Source organism: Wyeomyia smithii, chromosome 3, assembly GCF_029784165.1.
Source record: "Wyeomyia smithii strain HCP4-BCI-WySm-NY-G18 chromosome 3, ASM2978416v1, whole genome shotgun sequence".
Lineage (NCBI taxonomy): Eukaryota > Metazoa > Arthropoda > Insecta > Diptera > Culicidae > Wyeomyia > Wyeomyia smithii.
The window spans coordinates 95,815,986-95,838,799 of record NC_073696.1 but is presented as its reverse complement, the minus strand read 5'-3'; the positions used below and the strand labels follow the sequence as shown (position 1 = coordinate 95,838,799).

General features: G+C 36.3%; 2 protein-coding genes across 6 annotated transcripts in view; both read left to right on the top strand.

The window, feature by feature from the left end:
- LOC129730913 (protein Wnt-1-like) overlaps nucleotides 1-22,814 on the top strand; it is a 62,217-nt gene that overhangs the window by 19,417 nt on the left and 19,986 nt on the right. The window lies entirely within an intron of this gene.
- Nucleotides 21,092-22,556, top strand: LOC129730914 (uncharacterized). The gene is made up of 4 exons (XM_055690521.1): nucleotides 21,092-21,437; nucleotides 21,494-21,707; nucleotides 21,764-22,243; nucleotides 22,307-22,556. The coding sequence occupies exons 1-4, from the start codon at nucleotides 21,339-21,341 to the stop codon at nucleotides 22,429-22,431; spliced, it is 918 nt and encodes a 305-aa protein (XP_055546496.1). The 5' UTR covers nucleotides 21,092-21,338; the 3' UTR covers nucleotides 22,432-22,556.

Sequence of the window (22,814 nt, the reverse complement as noted above, 5' to 3'; positions counted from 1 at the left end):
GGATCCAGATTTCCATCGAAGTGACTATAGAACATAGGGAAAAAATGTGTGTTTGAAAACATAAGGTCGTCGTTTACCAAAAGGCCTTCTGAATTTGCTGGCAATATACAGCTGTCGTTCGAATCATTCTCGTGGGAATCCTGAATCGCAAAATCTGGCACTTGAAACTCGTCCGCTGGACACAGGGGGGGCGCTCTGTCCGTGGAGTTAAGGTAGCAGCCTCGGAGAAGGAAGGTACCATAGTTACAACCAACATATATGGTGTCACGTTTAAAATATTCTGAATAGTCAGAATTAACAGCAATATTCTTCATAGAATCAGTAACCTGCAACTAGTTGTTTTTCCATTTTTCATCATTTTCAATGATGTTCCTTGGCTGGCAATGATTCAAAAAACCCCTATGACAGTGTGCGAAAGTTTTGTAAATTTTCCTTCTACTCGAATGAGTCCATGAAACGTCTGTTTCCATCTGGAAAATTCTTCATGAACAAATAATCGCGACGTGAACGACTCTATGAGACTTCGTGAGGGGAACCTACAACGATGACGAGGAGATGTTCGAGATCTGTGAATCATATTAGAGGTAATAATGTAGCATCTAAGCTAAACATTTTAATTAAGATTTACCAGGTGCACGCTAGTCGTCCGTACCGCTACGTTTTCGGCGTCTTCTGTGGACATCGATTGCGACTTTATTTTTACTTTTTTTCACTTTCTCAAACCGGTAAAGAATATTACACAAAGCTCGAGGTCCAATCTGCATCTGTCAAAGTTTTTGTTCGTATAACAGATTGGCCTACTAGTAGACAAACGTCCAATCAGAGAGCTGTGCGATATTGTATTATTATTCAAATTGGACGTTTTCTTGCAAGCTCTGGAACTTTTATGGATATCAAAAATCTATTGACGTGGGACTACGTCTTTGTTTACTATACTGGGATGCATTCTGTAAAATTGGAAATAAAACTGGCAAATGTTGCGTCAGATTTCAAACGGTAATAACAGCATAACCACATGATGGATAACACTAACCAATATGTTGTTGGATAGATAAAATGTGTAACAATTTTTTAATATGCTAGTTATCACTCTAATTTCATTGCTAAGCGGTAAAATTGATAAAAAGTTTCAATAACAAATTTACGCGAACAATGACCCAATTACATGCGAGCATTCCTAGCACAGACGACGTGAATGGACACCATCCGCTCCCTGTGATATTCTCTGTATCAATATCGAAATAAAAATTGACATAGTCCCCCCGTCCCAATAGGTCAATTTATGTTTGCTTCCATGAGCTTAGACTAATATGATGTCTCGAAGGTAAAGTTTTCCAAAAAGTTTGAAAAGTTTCATTTCTATACGTGTACAATCGAGAAAAAACTGCAATGCTGCTGTTGATGGTGATTGAAAGTTTATCTCATAAATATAATTACCATAAATTACTCAACAAGAATTTTTAATTTTTGCAACAGATATTTATTTAACTTTATCTTCGATAATCACTAAGTAATCATAGATATTATCGAAAGAGTAAATTCCTAAATATATACATTTATAGAAGAGTAAGGGTTTGCGCTTGTGAATTTTTTGTTTATTTGCTAAGATTCATTCAGAACATCTTTTTACATTTCAGACAAAACCATTCATTATGATAACGTCAGTATTATTGGATTTGGTTTTTTAGGATATTGAGTTAATTCTGGCTTCGACGCATTACGAGAAATTATTGGTGCTTCTTCAACAAGCACGATATGCTTGTGCCTTGTCAAATACATGTGGTTTGCACAAAAATATACTACGGGCATAATAACGTCAGATATAAACGATGTTCTTTCGAATGTTGTTGAATATATTTCAAAAATTTATTTCCAGGGGAGGCTGAAAATAAAAATACGTACAGTCGCTGGGCAAACACATTGATTCTGTCTGCAGACTCTGTATATTTTGTAACAAAAAGTCCCCTAATTACAGTGTATAGTCCCACGTCACCATTTCATACAACCCTAGGGCTGTATACCTTGTAGTATTTTTTTCTCAAAGGAACTTATAGACAAGAAGCTCTTTCATGCGAATAAACATAAAATAGGTTTTGTTTACAAATGTCAGATAGGACCTTTTGAAATGTTCCTCGAGAATTCGCATTTGATTTTTGTATACAGCGAATAAACACCGATGGTGCTCTCACACACGCAAAGATTTTAACCCGTATCGTGTTGCGGTTTGTAACATCAAGCGATTTCGTTTGCTCACTGTTGCGTGTTGCATCATGTTGCAACTGAGCAGCTGGGAGATGACGAAATTCTGTTCATGTTGAATGATTGAATCGACTTCAATTTATTCCTGTAAAGTCGAATGAACCATTTTTGTTAAGGCGTTCTAACAGAACAGGACAGTTTGTTGTGCCCCAATAGTGGGGGGCACAAGGTAAATAAATAAAGTAAATTTTTTGATCGTGACAGAATTTGATTGCTAGAACCCAGCACAGAATGCTTGTGTTATTGCCAAAAAATTATTAACCTTCAATTACTTGTTTATTTGCTTTGAGAAAGACATTTTGCTGTTCAAAATCTGTAAAAGCTGTTTCGCATTCTGTAAATAAGACGGCTGCGACAGATTGTGTTTTCTTGGATTCAGCACAGAGTGTGTTGTTGCCAAGATAAAGCAAAACTTTATCGCGGAAAGAATACCGAAGCCCTTAACTGGCATATCGAGACGTTTGGTGCTACCTCGCTGCTGCTTAGATACGTAATGTGATTTCCCGAAAAAAAATTAACGATCTATTTTGCGGTGAGAACAGTAAACGGACAATGTTTTTTTATTGTAATTGTAAAAAACACGGCATTTTTACTGTAAGCTTGCAAACGATTGTTGTCATTACCATGCTTTAACAACGTTTTTTGTTGAAATGAAAAACATTGTCAATGACTTCTAAATGTATGGGAAAAATGCCTGGATATATACTGTTAAGATACATAACGACCCCCCTTTTTCATGATAAAAATGGCAAAAACGATGTTTTTTATTGTTCTGGACAATGATATTTAATGTAAAATTGATGTATTTACAATGAAAAATATAGTTAAATTATGGTATAACTATGTACAATTACAGCAACTTTTAAGGTTTTTGTAATGTTTTTTTAATGTTGTTTTTTTCGGGTTGTTTACTCGTGCAACCCGTTGCTGCTACTACCGCAATTCGCGGCCAACTAGTTATACTATTCTGTCGACCTTTTTAGAGAAAGGTAGCAAGCGACCAATCACAGGACGTTATTTTCGTTTCAACAAGGCTTGACAATTTTCAATTGTACAACAGTTCGCATAATCAATCAACACTTTTCTACATTTGGGTGGATGCGTGTACAATTTTCCAATCATTTGCTGCAAAAATCGAGGAAATCGGTTGAAAACAAACCGATTTATAAGCATTTAAAAAGGGACATTTTTCGTCCCCTTTTCTTTAATAGTTTTCCTATTTACATCCCCATGTGGTACGCTAAAGAAAAACGTAGTTCTATGTCAAAAAAATCAGCGAAATCGGTTCGATAGATGTTGATACAAACGTACCACCAGTTAAAAAACATGGTTTTGAGAGAAACGCTGTCAACAGCGTAATACTCACTATATTAGTATCCAAGACATGTAAAATATATTTCCAAATATATTATAATCAATGGTCAAAATACCCGAGCAAAAAATTACGATTTATTTTTATTTTCCGATCTTCCAGAGTAGGGTCCCCCCTTAAACTATTTCAATTTAAACCTAACAATTGTCAGATGTTTAACGGTTGCAACGACTAGATGATTTCTCTTCTCACCTCACTGAGCTTCAACCAAAGAAAATCGACTCTTTTTTTTCTATTTTCGTCAGGTTCAACCTATTATGGTCAGGAGTAAATAATGTGTAAGATCGTCAATTTCTTACATAATGGTTCTTCATAAAGCAGAGCACCTTCCTGCAAAATGCGAAAGATTAATTCTCTTTGACCTTATTAAGCCCCCGGACGATATTAGGTAAAACCTGACGATAATACAGCCGATACCCTATAGAACAAGCAAAGTAAAAATATTTCTCTAACCACAGCCTCCAGTAATGATAAAAGTAAAACAAAAAAATTGATTTGTAGCTACCCGGGTATCTTCCCCTGGCAAGTAAAAGTTAAACAATTTTAATGCACCTCAACCTCACTGATTTTTTCTAGTCACTCTATAAAAAACTAATGATGTCAAAAGATACCTTTTCTGAAATCAAAAGAACGGAAAGGTCAAGTTTCTTAAGCAGAATGTTAGCGCCTTTGCTTCAAGTTGACAAGAACTTTTTCTTTTTTTAACGGCAAATGAAATGAAAGTTTGTTAGTAATATTTCACTTCTTAATGAAATTCACCAATAAAAACCTTACACACGATGTGTTTAAACTCCCACTCCAATTCGTGCTGCTGTGCCAACCATAAAGCACACACATCTTGACCGGATCATGACAGGCAAGAAGCTTGGTAACGCGGCATAATGCTATTATCAGACCAGCAATTACGCAAGCTTCCTTTCAGTTTTGGCTGACAAACTCATCACAAACGGCATACGACGGAAAAGGGACCGATGTCTCTATGACAAAATCCCACAGAAGTCGGAAAAGACTGTTCTCAGCGTCAACAAGCGTGAGTGCCTGCGACGACGACGACGTCTTCGTCGTCGTCAACACAATAAGGGCAAACCGACAAACAGGCAATAAATAAAATATCAGATCACGTTGGTGATATTGGCCGTAGAAGGAACATTTTCAGTCTGATCTGTGTTCCGCACGGCATCCGGAGGGGTTGCCCTGCTAAACGACAACGCGTGCTCTTGTCGTACTTGGTGATATTCTTCGCCACCCCTAACCTCCGCTCACTTTCGGTTTATTCGAGAAGGATATATTCGACACATCCTGTGCAGTACGACTTGAGGCGCGTAAACAGCAGATGTTGACAAAACATTGTCTCCAGCCGGAATTGTTTTCTCGACCTAGGGAAATCGGGGATGAGATGTGCTCGAGCTATAGGTTGGCTAGAAGCAACCTCCTAGAAACCGAAGCAGAACAGCACATTTAATACCGTTTTGCTCTGCATGAAATCAGAATCCTCTTTTGGGAATCATACCTTACAAAACAGCACCAAGCGGGGATGTTATTTGATCGTAATCATATTTATTTATTGAGAGACAAACTGACGACAGCTACTCAGGCTTGGCAGAAGTCAATCAATGAATGATTTATTTGACATCTGTAACCGAGTAGTTAATAAAGTATTTATGGCTTCTCCGGGGAGGCAGCGTTTTACTGTTTTCCCAATGAAAAGCAGAATGTATTTGTGTATAACAATACACAACGAAACACAAAAATTTGTATGCCTATTATTCAAGGAAGAAACGCAATTTAGTTTGAGTTTTAAACATGACAATGAAGCACAGAGTGGTTTGTCAATTTTAAATTTGTACACAAAGCAAACGGTCATATTTGTTGTTCAATTTCTTCCACACTTCTGTATCTTACTCTGGTGTCCTGCATAATTATTCCTGGATATTGATCGGATAATATTCCCGGTTTGCACAGTACACAAGAACGAGTCACGGCTGCTAATTACTTTCCGGTTGACCGTAATACGAACAAACAGGCTGAGACAGCTAACGAACTTATTAACCTGCTGGAAACCGGCATCGTGTGCGGTCGAAACTGCGAGATGTACATCCGAACGCACGGATAATGAGCAATTATAAGATTATTTATTTACTATATTTCATAAAATAATGGTAATAAACTCGAAATGTAAATAGTAATCATCGCTTGGTATATTCTGCTCAATCTGCATTGTAGCCAGTACGCATCTTCGAGCGTCCTGAATGCAATCCAAGCCGACATCAGCGTCGACTAAAAAGTATTTCGCATTTGCACAGATCCAACGTCGAATCTACAGACGAAGCGAACGGCGCACATTCCTGTGAGGTGAAATGTACGTTTAATTAATTTTAATCGAGAAAAATACATAAAATTTACGATGCAGGGCATTGGTAATTAGTAACAGTGAGCCGGTGCGTGAATTCTATTTCTTTTTTCTTACAACCTACGCGGGTTTGAAGTAAGTCATTATAGTGATGACAAAATTTCGTAGGTACCTAATACATACAATGAGTACTAATGAATTTTAATATACTTTATTGTGTGCTGTAGGACCAGCTACAAATAATTACGAATGTAGGAGATGTTAGGCTAGCCTGTACAAGTCAATGATCCTTGGTTGGTTTAATCTGTTGTGGTCGGCTCTGCCCACCTTAGTTTTATGTACAGACAAATTGAAAACAAAAACTAAATCTTAGTCTGCTGCTGGTTCATTCGCGTTCCTCGAAGAACGTCGCACTTAGATTAATCTATTCAATTTTTGATGAAGGTTTTTTATCGTGCTTCGTGATGTATGGATTACGGAGGTGTGGTGTCGTGAGTAATAAAATTCTATCAATGGTCATTAGTGTAATTGAATGTTTTAGTGACATCATAATGCTGTTAGGTGTTCAACCCATACAATTGAGATTCAATTCAGAAGCTTTTAATCCGCTTTGCAGTGTTGCAAGTTATCAGCGACAACGGATTTTTGTGAAATAAAGCTTGCTTCAGATACAAAGTTAATAAGATAGATTGAAATTTACATCGAATCGCCTATAAGGAATTACCTCCATCGTGTATAACATAATTTTATGTGCGATTTGAAAACTACATGACAAAAAGGTTTTGACGTAGAACTACGTTTCTCACAGGAAGTTCGGTTACATACTACATAGGGATGTAAAATGAAAATCTAAAACAGGAAAAAGTGAAAAATAAGTCCAATTCCGAATGTTAATAAATCGATTGGAAAAATCCGATATAAAATTGAACAACAATTGTCCTTATAAGGATAACAAACAAATTATTGAAGATTCAATATTTAATCGTTTTGCGCTAGAATTAAAAGTAAAATGTTATTTTAATCTGCATGCACTCTGACTGTTGAAACTTGTATGCGTTGTATGGTGTTTGTTCCATTCCTGTTCAGTGCTGTATGAGCAAACTGAAATTCGGTAGCACTTCAACTCCTCTTTTGCACAAAATTTTGAACAAATTCAATACAAGTTATGTAAGAAAGAAACTTATGTAGTTCTATGTCAACCTTGCGGTCGTGGATTTGCAAACAACTCGTAATTCTCTCATGAGTAACACTCGTAATTTTTTAGAATTATTTCTTGGTTGTAGATTCTAAGATTGTTCAGAAAAGCCAATCATTTCAATCACACAGATTCTAACTTCTTTCCAAACGAACAAAAATGCAGAATATAATCGTGTATGAAAATTTGCCTCATTTTTGCATTTCATGCATTTTAACATAGAGATCCTTCTCCTGAACAACGAATATATTTTAAAAACCAATTTGCAGCTCGGGACCGAGCTCTGGAAAATTTTACATTTCCAGTATATATGGATGTGTGCCACGGAGCATAGCGTATTTTCGCACACTGAATCTCACATTTTGCACAAAATTATTTCAAAAATTGTCACAAGAATATTCACACGTAAGCCAAAAGAATTTTTGCGCCCGGTTGGTAAGTTTTATGTGAAGTACGTTGAAATTTGAAACACTTCGATGTTAAAAATACGACAGTCCGTATAAAATTAGGTGACCCAGTTATTGATCTCCAAGCTCTTCAGTTAAATCAAGTGAGATGAATTGTTCATCTGATTGATGTCTTTGGCAATTTTTTGTTTGTTTCTGCCGTGAGTCTCCTCTTCATGATTGCCCAGTATTTCTCAATAAGGCGGAACTGGGGGCAAACACACTGGACTCCTTTCTCTGCATACTATGCTTGAGCAACTTCGCTGTAATGACTGCTCGCCAAATCTTGCTAAAATATCGCGGGATGGTTGTGGAATCGAATGAACGGCAAAATTCATTTTTGGAGACACTCTTTTCGGTACAGTTTCGACGTCATTGTCCTATTTGTAACGAAAACTTTCGTTTTTCTGCCACACTTGCAAATGCCCTGCCAAATCATAAATTGTCGTGCAAATTTGTCGATAAAAAACAAATTTAAATTTGACTGGAACATCCCCCGAGCCATTGTCAAGTACAACTTTTGACCTGGGATTAACCCGAAACTAGCCTTGACATAGGTTTCATCGTCCTTCAGAAGACACCCGTCGAACCTGGTTAGCACCTGGTCGTATAGCTTCCGAGTACATGTTTTGGCTACATTATTCTGTTTTAGGGTCCGGTTTGGTTGCTTGCTCAGACTTCCTGAAATCTCGCTCGCACAAAGAAGAGACAGTGTGCTTTGCGCTACAATTCTCGTTTCTCATTCAGTCGCTTCGTGCTGTGTGCAGCGTGCGAGCAAGAAAAGTTACCATTCGTACGAGCCATGTCTCGTCGCATGGGAATTTTTATTGCGACGTACACGAAGATATCTCGTCTCTCAACTTAACGAGTGCGGTGCATGAGCGTCGCGTACTTGAGACAGCTTGCGTGCAAATTCTCGTGAGCTCGTCTCGCGAGCTTGCCTCGCATGTTGCTTTGCGCTAATGGTGCGAGAAGGAAATTGATTTTGCGCAGAAGGATACAGGCAGGGAATTTTATGTTTTTTTTTTATTTACGGTGTTATAGCAGCATGCATCAAAACACCGTTAGAATTATCAATGATATAACCTAGTTCATTTATTTATCAATTCAAAATTCTATGATTAATTCATCCGACTTTTGTTAACATGAATTAAGAATGTTTTGTTACTATACCTATTATGCTAACGGTACGAAAATGCACCGGATGCAGAGTGTGACGTTGGTTAACAGAAGTGTTCCTTTCGTCGGTTTAGATGTCATTCACTATCTTATGATAGAACTCTGTTTTGTAGTTCTAAGGATAAAAATGAGGTTTGAAATTACAACATAAGTTTTTCGGGAGTTAAAAATAGTAAAACCATTGAAATTCCGGAATCCGCGTAAAAAAACCGCGTAAATTCTGCAATCCGAGTGAAGAGGAACCGAAATCCGCAAGAAAAAAAAATACCGCGTAAATTCCGGAATCCACGTAAAAAAACCGCGTAAAAAGCGACCTTAGTGTATAGATATTGCAAATCAGGTTCTGAAGGTTCGTGATAATCTGATCTTAGTAATATAGTTTTGTGAATTCTTCCGATTAATACACCTTCAGAAGGGTCTGACGGCATATATCGTATGTAGGTACGGTAGGCAGCCTACACACCAGAGGGGCGCAGAGACACTCACCGTTAAGGCAACTGTCAACATCAAAACGGATAACGGCAATGCAAAATTATACAGCTCGCCCGTTTTGATGTTGACAGTTTCCTCAACGGTGAGTGCTTTGTCATTTCTCTAATATACAGTTTCACTAAGGTACAGTACGGGCGTCTCGCTCAGTTCGTAAAGCGATAAGACATCGTGTGGTGCGCCGCAGTCTCTTACCGAAGAAAAAAAGAAAAGAAACCTCTCGTCGTTTCAGTAAAAAGCGCGTGTACAGGAAGTCTGTGTACACGAGAAAGTCTCACGAGCTGTAGCGCACGAGCTGTATCAAGTATGTACAGTACGGGCGTCTCGCTCAGTTCGTAGTGCGATGAAACATCGCCTTGCGCATCGCAATCCGAACCGAAAGAGAAGCGAAAGAGCAACCTGTAAATTGCATGTGACTTGTCTCGTCTCGTCGCACATACATGGAAATTCTACGAGCGAGAGAAAGATTTCTCTCGTCGCTTGAAAAAAAAAGCGCGTGCACGGGAAGTCAGCTTGATATGTCTTGATTCCTTCCAGAAGTCGAATTCTACTCACGGTACTATAGACAGCACCGAACTTTCTGGCCGAATCGCGGTCCGGCTGATTGGGATTCCTCTTGTCTTCAGAATCTTACCACGCAGTTTCCGGTCGACAGTTCCACTCCGATGAATGGCTTGAGGCTTCCGAATCGTCGTCAATTCCTTTCACTGCTTGATAATGCGCCATACGGTATTTCTGGGTATTTTCAGCTATTTAGCTAACCTGCATCTAGGATGAACCACAATGGATTTTAGAAATAACTATACACAGTTGTTTCCCTTCTTTCGGCTTATATGTTAATTGTTTACAAAATAAAGTCGTTTTGCGGAATGTCAAAAATGCATAGGAGTCATTCCATACGAAGTGTACATGCCACTTGGACACGACCATCACAGATTTTGTTCAAAGTTGGGGGAATTATTCATCTACTGTCTCTTTGGAAAAATCCCAATTTTGGTGTCGATTGAAATACCCCCCGCTCTGCAGGACCCCCTCTTTATTGCATAGTCACGCATTTTTTGTCAAAAATCTCTTTTTTCTTTTTCTTACAATTCATAGACGTAAGATGTCCGAAAAATACTGATAGATGATTTTTGAAGAAAATAAACCAAGAAATCCAGAAAAAATATAAATTTTGACCGCAAGTGTTGCCAGATAAATTATTTTTGTATTTGAAAACTTAATTTACATTTTTCGGCAAATGCAGCCATTTTTATTTTAAATTTGATAATTTCATCGTGTTCCTTGAAAATTTTTACATAAGAAACAACTATCACCCCGAGGTAATATGAGCCAATCTCGAGGTATAACGTTTTTACGTAAAAGTTGTAAATTTCGTAATTATTTTATTTTATAATTTATAGACGTAAGACACCAGAAAAATAGTGATAGGTGAATTTTGAGGAAAATAAACCAAGGAATCCAGAAAAAAGTATTGTTTTTGCCCGGAAGTGTTGCCAGATAGATTATTTTTGTTTTTTAAAATTAAATTTGCATTTGTCGGCCAATGCAGCTAATTTTATTTTAAATTTGATGGTTTCATCGTGTTTCTCACAAAAATTTTACGTAAGAAGCGCTTACCACTACGTGGTAATATGAGCCAATCTTGAGATATAACATTTTTACGAAAAATTAATTACAAAATTCAGAACTATTTTCGTAAAAATACAATATCTCGAGATTGGCTCATATAACCACGGAGTGATAAGTGTTTCTTACGTAAAATTTTCCAAGAAATACGATGAAACCATCAAATTTGAAATAAAATTAGCTGCATTTGCCGACAAATGCGAATTTACTTTTAAAATACAAGAATAATCTATCTGGCAACACTTCCGGTCAAAAATAATATTTTTTTCTGGATTCCTTGGTTTATTTTCTTCAAAATTCACCTATCACTGTTTTCCGGGTGTCTTACGTCTATAAATTGTGAAATAAATTAATTACGAAGTTTAAAAATGTTATATCTCGAGATTGGCTCATATTACCTCGGGATGATGGTTGTTTCATATGTAAAATTTTCCAAGTAACACGATGAAATTATCAAATTTAAAATAAAAATGGCTGCAATTGCCGAAAAATGTAAATTTAGTTTTCAAATACAACAATAATTTATCTGGCAACATTTCCGGTCAAAACTTATATTTTTTCTGGATTTCTTGGCTTATTTCTTCAAAAATCATCTACAGTATTTTTCGGACATCTTACGTCTATGAATTGTAAGAAAAAGAAAAAAGAGGTTTTGAACAAAAAATGCGTGACATTACAATAAACAGGGGGGTCCCACAGAGCGGGGGGTATTCCAATCGACACCAAATTTGGGGTTTTTCCAAAGTGACAGTAGATGAATAATTCTCCCAACTTTGAGCAAAATCTGTCACTTCATATGGAATGACCCATAGGTGAAGCTAACGAAATTCTCGACGCGTGAGCACCAAGAACTTCCAAATCCGTCCACCAGGAGCACCACAATATGAGCAAAAATTTATTCCAATTCTAAATGGGGCAAGCTTTATTAATGTTAAATATTGATTGAAAGTTGTAAAAGTAGTACAAAACACTAATTAATATATCTGATTATTCAGTAGCTAATAGAACAATATAGAAGTTAATTGTACTTCAGCGGCTTTAAAATTAGTCGGAACAGATTTGTCAGTGGTGTATACAGTAATATTGTCTTCATGAACTAATTACATTTTTTGTCTTACATTATAAGTTGTAAAGTAGGCAATGTATGTGATTTTTACTCGAGGATGCGAAACATGAACAAGGGCTGAGGGTGTGATTTAGACTTAGAAAAATTCTCCTCGCCCAGACGGGACACAAACCCGCAATCTCCGATGCGGATGAAGGTAATTTTTTCCAAGTCTAAATCACACGCTCAGCCCTTGTTCATTTTTCGCATCCTCGAAAAATCACATACATTTTGCCTACTTTACAATTTTCTCAATATTAGGGTGCTGCATTATTGTTTATTAGGGTGCCAACGGAATGTAAGAGAGAAATTTGACCTTCGAACTTCGTTTGGTAGTAGAGCTCAAAAGTTTCATAATCTCGAAATAAGTCTCCATGCAAAATTTCAGCTCAATCGGACTTGTGAATGTAAAGCCTCTAAGCGCTCTAACTTTTTCCCTTTTTTTTAACGATGAAAAAATGAAAGTCAAATAAAAAACAAACTTGAAAAGCAACACCAGATCTCCACGATTCATTAATGTCTACGACATTTGGCTAAACAAAAATCGATATCAAAAACTCATGTTTGTTATAAACCGGCCAAAAAAAACGAAACTACTGAACTGGATACGGCCCCACACCATCAGCGACGAGACGATGTTTACCCGAGCGAAGTTTGATCATTTGGTGATATCTGCCAGATAACTTATTTTGTGTAGGGATAACTCGCTCAGTAATATTATTGATATCCGCTAAACATATTACTTTGATTCGATATAACAGACTTTGGTAATGAGATAACATAATATATTATTTAAATTTATTATGTTAACAGGGTGATATCTTCTATTATCGAAAGTTTTCTTCAAATGATGAAAACATCGTATAGCTTTAGGATGATTTAATGATCATGTTTTTTTGGCTAAGATAATATTACATTGTGACTAATAGTTATTTCCTCTGTTATTATCTTCAACTGAAATCATGACACATTGTCGAATATTCTCGCTACATCTTTTAATATGAAACTGGTTGCTTGGTTCGAACGAAAACATATTCACATGAAGTTGCTGTGTGATCAAATGATTACCAACAATATAAATATTGTTAGATATATCAGTGAGAATATGTTCTATACAAAAAAAACATTTGTCCAATCAATATGTATGAATCGTCGTATCCGAACCGCGCACAAACATTTCTTGTGCAATGTTGTATGCCGTTTAAGCTAAATTTCTCATGAAAGCTAAATTGAGTTTCCACGATCTGTTCTTCATTAACTATATCTTCACTGAGGGCATCTTCAGCGGTGGTCTATTTTTGAAACAACTTTATACTAGATTTACACCAGCGAAACCTGCATAGAATCAGCTAATATAGACCAACTTTTCGTTCTCCGCACCGGTGTTGTATATCTTGTTGTTTTAAACCGCTGACATCTGTCACACTGTCAACAATTCAATACCCCATGTTATCGGTTAATGAGACTTGTTATATTAAAAATCACTTAATATTTAATAAACGGAAATTCGATAATTTTTACGCACATTAAACGATTACTTTGGCAAGACACTTTATATCCACAAAACTTCATGGATTCGACGGTTTGACCCGAGCGTCAGTGACATTTCTCAGCATGGATTGGTATGATCGAATGCTACAAATAGGGTTACGGAGGATAGCGAAAAATATTTGATCGCGTAGGTGTTCATCTTCCGTTTTCGTCTCATCAATCTTTCAAAACCATGCAGTTCCTCAAACTTGGATGGGTTTTGAGGATATTGGGTGGCATTGCGCAGCTTGATTCGAACAATTTTCGCTATTTTCGAGTAGGTCACATACTGCCAGTTATGCTTCAAGCTTAAAAGGAGCGGTCATTGTCATTTGTCCTGCGGCTCATCTAACCCGCAAAGTCAAAATATACGAAAAACGAAACATAACGCCCCTCAGCGATCATTTGGTTTTGTTCGAGTTGCTCGAAACAAAATGCTCAATGTCACCCCAGCATTTTGAACGTTTTCAGTTCAGTGTCTTCGAGGAACATTTTTCTGGCCTCCTAAGTTCTCCTCTAGTCCCAATACAATTAAGGCGAATAGCCAACATATTTGTCATCCTGGTGGTTGCAAACCAAGTAGTTGAGCCTACGGTTATGGTCTTCCAGAATTCCCCCTTTTGCTGCTCGGTTTCCTTGAAGCCAAAAACGACAAACATGTTCATTTTCTTCTTCAGAAAAGGCACCAAACTGAATTGGGAATTGTCATAAAAAATCTTTGTTTTGTTTATTCCCCAACACTCGCTTTTGCTTATATGAAAATAGCTAGAAATGAGGTATTCAATTAAAATATGACATTTTACCCACCTATTGGTAGCGTACAAAGGGTTTTAGAACGTTCTATTTCTTGTTCCAAAAAGTGACAAAAATAGACCAAAACGTATACCAGTTTCAAATTTTTTCAATTTAGATCTGGTATAAAACAAAATTTACACCACCGGTGCAGCAGTGAATTTGAGTTTGTTCCAAAAAAAAATAGAACAAAACAACGATTTGGACCACCGCTGAAGATGCCCTGAGGTGATATATGCATTTTGAATTGAACGTTATACGTGGAACTTTGCTTAAATTCCAAATGCTGGTATACCAAGTTTCGATAGACTCGTTTTTAATTAATATATTATGGCAGATTTTGTTTAGTGAATATTTTTTACTTATTTGATTAACTGGATGATTATAACCTGTTCTGTACCTCAAAATTACACCATTAGCGCTTTCATATGGGAAAAGTGATGAATTCCAAAGTGCTCCAAACTTTCTTACGCAATCGGCAAGATGCTTCTGGATATGTACGTTAAAAACCATGTTTTCCTCTCCGTAGTAATTTTGAAAATCTCTTACGAAGCTGTTCATTCTCCTCTCGCAAAGAGAAATTTTTGTTTCCAACAGATATGAGCTAAGAAGCTCGTATATTGTACTTGAAAACAACATCGCGTGGTTTAAATATTTTTCTCCTAAATTACCAACGAAACAAGGGTACAGGTAATGGAACAAAAATCTTTCCCAATCACTGGCTTTGTTCTTCTGAATCGACCTCAGTTTTCCTGGATAACGTGGAAAACTACTAGGTGGACGAATATTTTCCATTCTCCTTTCTATTTCACCAAGCCGACGGCCAATATAGTATGGCTTATTATGATTATGACTCGCAGTGAATAAATCATACATTTGCCTTGTCACTCCAAGTAAAGAACTATGCATATAATCAGGACTGAACCCTAAAACAGAAGAGCATACATTTTTCAAAAAATAATAGTTATTATTTTGCCCATAATTATCATATACTATATCAAAATGAGACAAATTTAAAAACACCGACAGTCCCTTGATTCCCATTTTTGGATTTTTTGTTTGAAACACATCAATCGTGATCTGTCGCGTCGAATGATGATTTCTTTTCTTATATGTTTTATAAGAATATCTTATTTGATTATTCATAAGTTTCCCTTCATGAAGGCAAAGCGAACAACCGAATCTTCCATTGATATGAGTACTTTTTTGCAATTTCGGTCTGGCAACTGAATCTACACAACATTGCAAAACAAACACTTTATATTCCTCTGTACCGATTTTTATTTCTTGCTGCAACTTTTTCTATTTCATCCATAAATCCTTTGAAAAAAAGCGACATGTCAGGATCTCCTTTGCTTAACCAAATTGCTGCTTAAATAATGTTATTTTTTGAAAATCGTAAGCGAGGCGGAAGATTATTTATCGTGAGAAATATTGGGTAACACGGTTTGTGGCCGGACCAGCGGTAGGCAGCCGCACCATCTGTGTTTACTGATAATGTAATCAGTTTGCTAGTTTCTTGGTTTTGCAGAAGTTCGAACATTTTTTCTTTCGAAATATCACTAATTTTTTGCTCTCGCACAATATGTTCGTATTCTCTAATTTTAGTGAGATATTTAAGGTATGTTTCTTCCACTTGATTTTCGACAGATAGCGTAATAGGATAATCAAGTTTTTTGCTGCCACATTCCTGTATCGGACATCTAGTTTCTGAATTAGGCGGATCGTGACCAATCGCACAATGACAGTTCTCGCAAAAATAAACTCTACACGAGTCATATGGATCCGGGAACACGGAACAGAAAGAATCGAAATTTTCTGGAAAACATTTAAATCCAAATACAACATTCAACATTTTCAACAAATCAACGAGCGCTTCCTGTGTTAGTGCATGTCTGAGATAAAAATTTAATACCATAAAAATAACGTCACCAGAATTCAAATCATACACTATTTTAATTTGTTTTGAATTATTCTTCTATAAATTCAATTATTAAATTCAAGATGGCTTTTACATATACTTTTTTAATTATAAAAAAATTACGTTTTCGATTGTAGTAAGTCGAACTGCTTCGTTTACAAACACATCGCTCTCATTATCTTCTAGATCATACGACGAAATCTGCGAATTTATGGAGTTTCTGTTGGGTTGAATTATTGTCGACCTTCCTCTTGCACTTTGTTCGAATTCATTTATCATATTTTGTTCTTGACATACGTTCGTGGAAATAATTGTATCGAAAACTGTTCCAACAGTTGAATCCTTCCATTTTGTCTGATAAAGAGATATGCGCCTATGCTAGAAAAAAGAAGTAGTATGGGAGTTGTCATCAATTTTATTCGAACATCACACTTACTTTTCGGCAATATTTTTCGTTGAAACACTCATTCGACAAATAATAATGCCACTTCTGACGACTTCGCATATTGTAGTAAACTAATTTAGTTTTATTTTGTATAGTACTTCCTGAGTTGTAACGTCAAAAGGCAAGCCAGTTAATATTTCTAGCATTAGAAAGAAACTTCAAAGTTTGTTTTTACCGCACACCTACACAAACGCGACAAAGAATAAGGCCTGAAACATGCTGAACGCCAACGCGAGCGATGGGGCGAGATTCTTGCCGTAGGTAAATAACAGCCGTAAATAAAGCTGTTCATGAACCTACGGCAAAAATCTCGCACGATCGCTCGCGTTGGCGTTCAGCCTAGCAGAGGCCTAACTCCGTCAAAGCGAATACTGTCATCGTGAGAAAGGTGTATCTAAAACCCTGTATCATAAAATGTGGCAAGATTAAAGGTATGATGGTAATGCAACACTTTTTGAAGATATTCAGATAAAATCGCACGTGGGTGAGTTTTGATTTTAAAGTTAATTTATGTACGTACATTTATTATCTTTATATGAAAAAAAAAAACAATTCTATGGCGTAGCAGAAATTTGTTTACTTTATTTGGTTATTGATCAAAACGCTGTGTCACAAATTCGCTACACTCTTATTGTAGGGCCTTTGGTAAACTTGAAATAAAAACAACTGTGCATGTATAAAGTTGGTAAGGCAAGTCTTTAATGCATTAAAGCATGGTTTCTAGAACAAATACTACTAAGTATTGTAAGCTATTATAATATGAATACATATTGTTTTATAACTCGACGAGAATAGCTATGGATCAGAAATCTAAGCATTACTAATATTTATGTATTGAGCATGCGAGTCGCAAATACCCGTTGCTTCATGCATAAATTTGAACCTTACTTTTGCCTTTCTCCTAGAAAGGTATAGCAATCACTTGCAAAACCGAAAGTATAAAAGTGCTCCAAAGGGCCGAATGGCATATATCACTCGACTCAGCTCGACGAGCTGAGCATTTTCTGTATGTGTGTGTGTGTGTGTATGTGTGTGTGTGTGTATGTGCAGATTTTTATTCTCACTCACTTTTCTCAGAGATGGCTGGACCTATTTTCATGAAATCAATTGCAAATGAAAGGTCTTGTTGCCCCATAAGACCCTATTGAATTTTATTGTAATCGGATTTTAGTTTAGAGGTTATGTTTAAAAATGTGCAAATCATGAAACATCAATATCTCAGAAACTACACAACCGATTTTAACAAAATTGGTCTCAAAAGAACGGGCTAGAAAACCCTTAAGTTTGAATTTCATAAAGATTGAACATGTGGTTCAAAAGCTATGAAAAGAAACGTGTTCTGAAGACTGTTTAATCTCACTCATGTTTCTCACAGATGGCTGTACCGATTTTCATAGAATCAGTGTCAAATGGAAGGTCTAATTGCCCCATAAGACCCTATTGATTTGTTTTGCAATCGGACTGTTACTTTGCCTGTTGTGTTTAAAAATGTGAAATCCAGCTATGCAAAGGAACATATTCCGAAGACTACTCGGACTCACTCACTTTTCTCAGAGATGGCCGACCCGATTTCCACAAAATTAGTGTCAAATGAATGGTCTAGCTGCCTCAGAAGACCCTATTGAATTTTACTGTAATCGAACTGTAACTTCATTTATAATGTGCCGACTTGTGAAAATTATTGTACTTGTGAAACTTCATTATCTCAGAAACTACACAACCGATTTGATTATTATTATCAGATGAGCGGGCTAGTTAAGGGTTAACTGATGAATCATGATTGAACACGTGGTTACAAAGTTTGGCTGCCCTACACGTTCCCATTTCATTTGATTATAATCGAACTTAAGCAACCGTTATGTATTAAATTGTTAATAAAACAACGAAAGTCTATTATCTCAAAGATTACATGACTTATTTGAACATTACTAGTGTCATACGAACGAGTCATCTCTCAAACTTACAAATAACAAACTTCATAACAATTTGATATGTGGCTCAAAAGTTATGGAAAGAAGAGAAATTCTAAGACTATTTAAAACTATACCTGCTTTGATCGATATATGTGGCCTCAACATAATTTAAATGTGGTGTCGTACTATTTGAACGTTCCAAGTTCATTGATTCCTTGCGGTTTGTTTGAAGTCTGCAAATGCACGACGAATCGGCCATAGGATATGATCAAAGTCAAATAACAAATCGTTTGAAATGATTGGTTTTATCGAAATGACAACATCCTCGTCTTTTGGCTTCTGTACAACGCCTTAATTCTGAATATATTCATATTGGGTGGCATTCTGTCATTATCAGCAGACTTTCTGGCATCAATCTGACACCGGAAATACCCATATTGGGAGGTATTTTTGGTTGTTTTCCAGAAACTAAAAGTGGTCGTCTTCAAATTCAAAATAGTGTCCAGGGTCAATATTTGGTTTCTATGCATCATCACGTTTACGGAAATATCCATATTGAGTATTATTCGGTTATTTCCGACTGTTGCCTATAAGTTGCCATCTAGCAATTCAAAATGGTGCCTAAGGTCAATTGTTAACTCCTTGCATCATTCTGGTTGCAGAGATACTCATATTGGATAGTATTTGTTTATTTTAGGCTGTTTTTCACAAACCGTTAGTCGCCATCTTGGATTGCAAAATGATATTTAGGATACTGGTTAAAGAAAAACTCATATTTGGTGATATTTGGTCACTTTGGACTGTTTTTCAGAAGCCGAAAGTCGTCATTTTGGACTTTAAAATTGCCTGTGGAATCAATTTCTGTCATCTGGGCGTAATTCTGGTTCCGAAAACATTCATATTGAATGGTATTTGGTCATTCCCGGCTGTTTGACAGACACCGGAAGTCACCATCTTAAAATTTAAGATTGTGTCTGTGATCAATTTTTAGCTTCTGTGAATCTTTCTGGTTCCATGAATACTAATATTCAATGGAAATCGTCCATTTCAGGCTGTTTTCCAGAAACCGGAAGTTGCCATCTTACAATTCGAAATGTTGTCTGAAGTCGATTTGTGGCTCCAGTGCATCATTACGGTTCCGGAAGTACCCATATTGGGTGGTATTTGGTCATTTGTCGCTGTTTTTCCGACACTGGAAGTCGCCATTTTGGATTTAATAATGGCATTTGGAGACAATTTCTGGATTTTGAACGGCATACTGGTTAAAGAATAACTCATATTGGGTGGTATTTGGTCATTTTCTGCTGTTTTCAGAAACCGGAAGTCGCCATCTTAGAATTTAAAATGCTATCTGTGGTCGATTTTAGGTCCTGTGTATTATTCTAGATCCGGATATTATTATATTGGGTGGAAATCGGCCATTTTCGGCTGTTTTCCAGAAACCGGAAGTTGCCTTCTTACAATCCAAAATGTTGTCTGAGGTCGATTATGGAACATATTTGTTACTTCTAAAAACATTCACCTGCCAATATGGTTCCATTTAGTTGATTAGTTCGCGAGATGTGCAGAAATTTGTGAAGAAACATGTACTTCCAGAAGAGGGAGGGGCGTCAAACCATTATGGACATATTTGTTACCTCCAAAACATTCACATACCAAATTTGGTTGTATTTTCTTGATTGGTTCTTGAGCTGTGCAAAATTTGTGTTTCATTTTCATGGGATCCCTCCCTTATAGAAGAGGGGGTCGGGTTTCAAACCATTACGTACATATTTAAGGTACAGTGGTAACACTAAAAACATTTACCTACCAAATTTTGTTCCATTTGGTTGATTAGTTCTCGAGATGTGCACAAATTTGAGTTTCATCCAACTATTATGGACATATTAGTTACCCCTTAAAACATCCACATGCCAAGTTCGGTTTCATTTGCTTGGTTTGTTCTTGAGTTGTGCAGAAATTTATGTTTCATTTGTATGGGACCCCTCCCTTACAGAAGAGGGAGGGGTCTCAAACTATCATAGGAACCTTTATCGGCACCAAAAACCCCTACATACAAATTTTCACGTCGATCGGTTCGGTAGTTTTCGGGCCTATATGGATCAGACAGACAGACAGACTTGACTGCATTTTTATATGTAAAGATTACAAAATCAATATTTCAGAACCTAAAGAGTGAATATACATTAAATGGATTGAGCGTTCATGTAAATCTATTTTTACAAATAAAAAATTGAATAAGAAAGGCTGGGTCTGACCGCTAGGTGGATTAATTTAGGTTTTTATTTTCATTTCTCATCACTACATTATTCATTTTTTAAAGTAACATGTAAGGTATAGTGTACCAAAGTTTTACAGAAATTGAATGAATGAAAATGTCCGTATGAAATTGTATACACACATACAAATGTCCGTTTAAAATTAATTCATCAGTCATGCCAGATATACATATATGTCTAAGCTGTTGAATTCATGTATACACCATTTGACTGAAAAAGACAATGTATTTGCTGATACTGATGTTGATTCCGCGTGCGCTATATCAGCTGTCAAGAACTTTGTGCAAAAACTTTTGTTTCATTCGCGAACAGTTATTTTTCAACAAAATTTCTGGCACCGCTGAACCTCACAACAGCATGATGAAAGTGAACGCGATCTCAAGAATTTTATAGTTGTTATTATACATATATTTCTCGTGACAAGTCATAAGAAAATGGGCCGTAAAAAAGGTGTGTGTGGTAAAAAACGCATCCAGCAACTTGCAGTTGACAAAAATTCAATCTATACAGCTCAAAATATTCCGGAACTGAAGGTAATTTGTCCGAAAAATAAATTCATGAAAAACCTAACCTATGTTTATGCTTTAAGCGTTCTGCGACTCCGAATGATTTTGAGGAAAACCCCCAGATACAGGGAACAGCTCAACATTTGCACTGTTCTTCGGAAGTCATCATTGAAGCAACAGAGATAGAAATTGATTCATCTCTTGATGCAAATAAAATTGAATTTGATGCTCCTCTAATTGTCGTCGATTTTCATGAAGAACATTCAGCACCGATGATATCTGAGCAGTGTTTAAACGGTTTGTATATTACCGGAGAGATAAAAAATTTTTACTATTATAGTACCTTTTTTTAGATGATTGTAATGGTTTGTCAATGCAAGTGAACAAATTAAAAGAAAAGCATAAAAAATTGAAAAACAAAATTAAAGAGTTCAAAGATGCAACCAATAACACACAGAAGGCCTTGGAAAAGTTAACAAAAGTGATGAAAAAATATAAAAAAATTAAAAAGCAAAACGAAGAGCTCAAAAACGCAAATCTTCGCTTACAAAACTCTTTAACATCAAATTTAATGCTTGTACAGGAAATACCATTTACAGAAATCGAAGGATTACCAAACAACGATCGCCTTCTAAAATTCTCGACTGAGGCCGGCGACAGTGACTATTTATTTACAAAATTTTTAATGTGCACACTATGGCCTGCAGGATTTTTACGGCGAAGCGTCACCGGAAGAAGGTCCAATAACCCTGCTGGAAGCTCAAAATCAGGGATATCTGAGCCATTTGTTATGCGAACTCCATTAGAAAAGGAGAAGGTAGATTACATAAAAGGTATAAGTATATCAACCAAAATATTTTATGTTTGCTCAATTGTTTTTTGATTTGCTTCCTCAGATCGTCTTTTTGAAAGAAGAATGCATATGAGAGATGGACCAGCAGTTTCATCAAGAAAAGCTCAAGGTGGAAATCGACTAATGACACGAGTAATTGCGAACTCGCTTCGAGATGCGACTCGGTAAAAATATACAGACATCCAATAAATATTTATAATTTTCAAAAGATTCGATTAAAGATTACAGGCAAATACAAATCAAAACAAATCCAAATTTTAATTTCTTTGAATAAAAAAAACTAATTTGGATAGCAGCCCAATATCTAGTTGTATTATACCTAAAATATTATCCAGAAAACTCCTGAAATACTAATTCTGTTATAGTATTTCTGTTATCCCAATAACAAACTGATAACTGTTTATGGTATCAATATCGTTGAAAAATGATTCAATTTATGTTAATTGGATGTTATCTATGATATGTACAACAACATAACATATCTATAATATGTTAATATTAAGAATCCTGTCCTGTAGTTTTTTGTTATTGAGTTTGTTATGTTGTCGCTT

Bases quoted from the DNA above. Each gene is read 5' to 3' on its own strand.
- LOC129730914 (XM_055690521.1), top strand. From the start codon at position 21,339: ATGGGCCGTAAAAAAGGTGTGTGTGGTAAAAAACGCATCCAGCAACTT. The intron at 21,708-21,763 runs GTTTGTATATTA...ACCTTTTTTTAG, and splicing joins ATCTGAGCAGTGTTTAAACG to ATGATTGTAATGGTTTGTCA. The intron at 22,244-22,306 runs GTATAAGTATAT...TTGCTTCCTCAG, and splicing joins GAAGGTAGATTACATAAAAG to ATCGTCTTTTTGAAAGAAGA.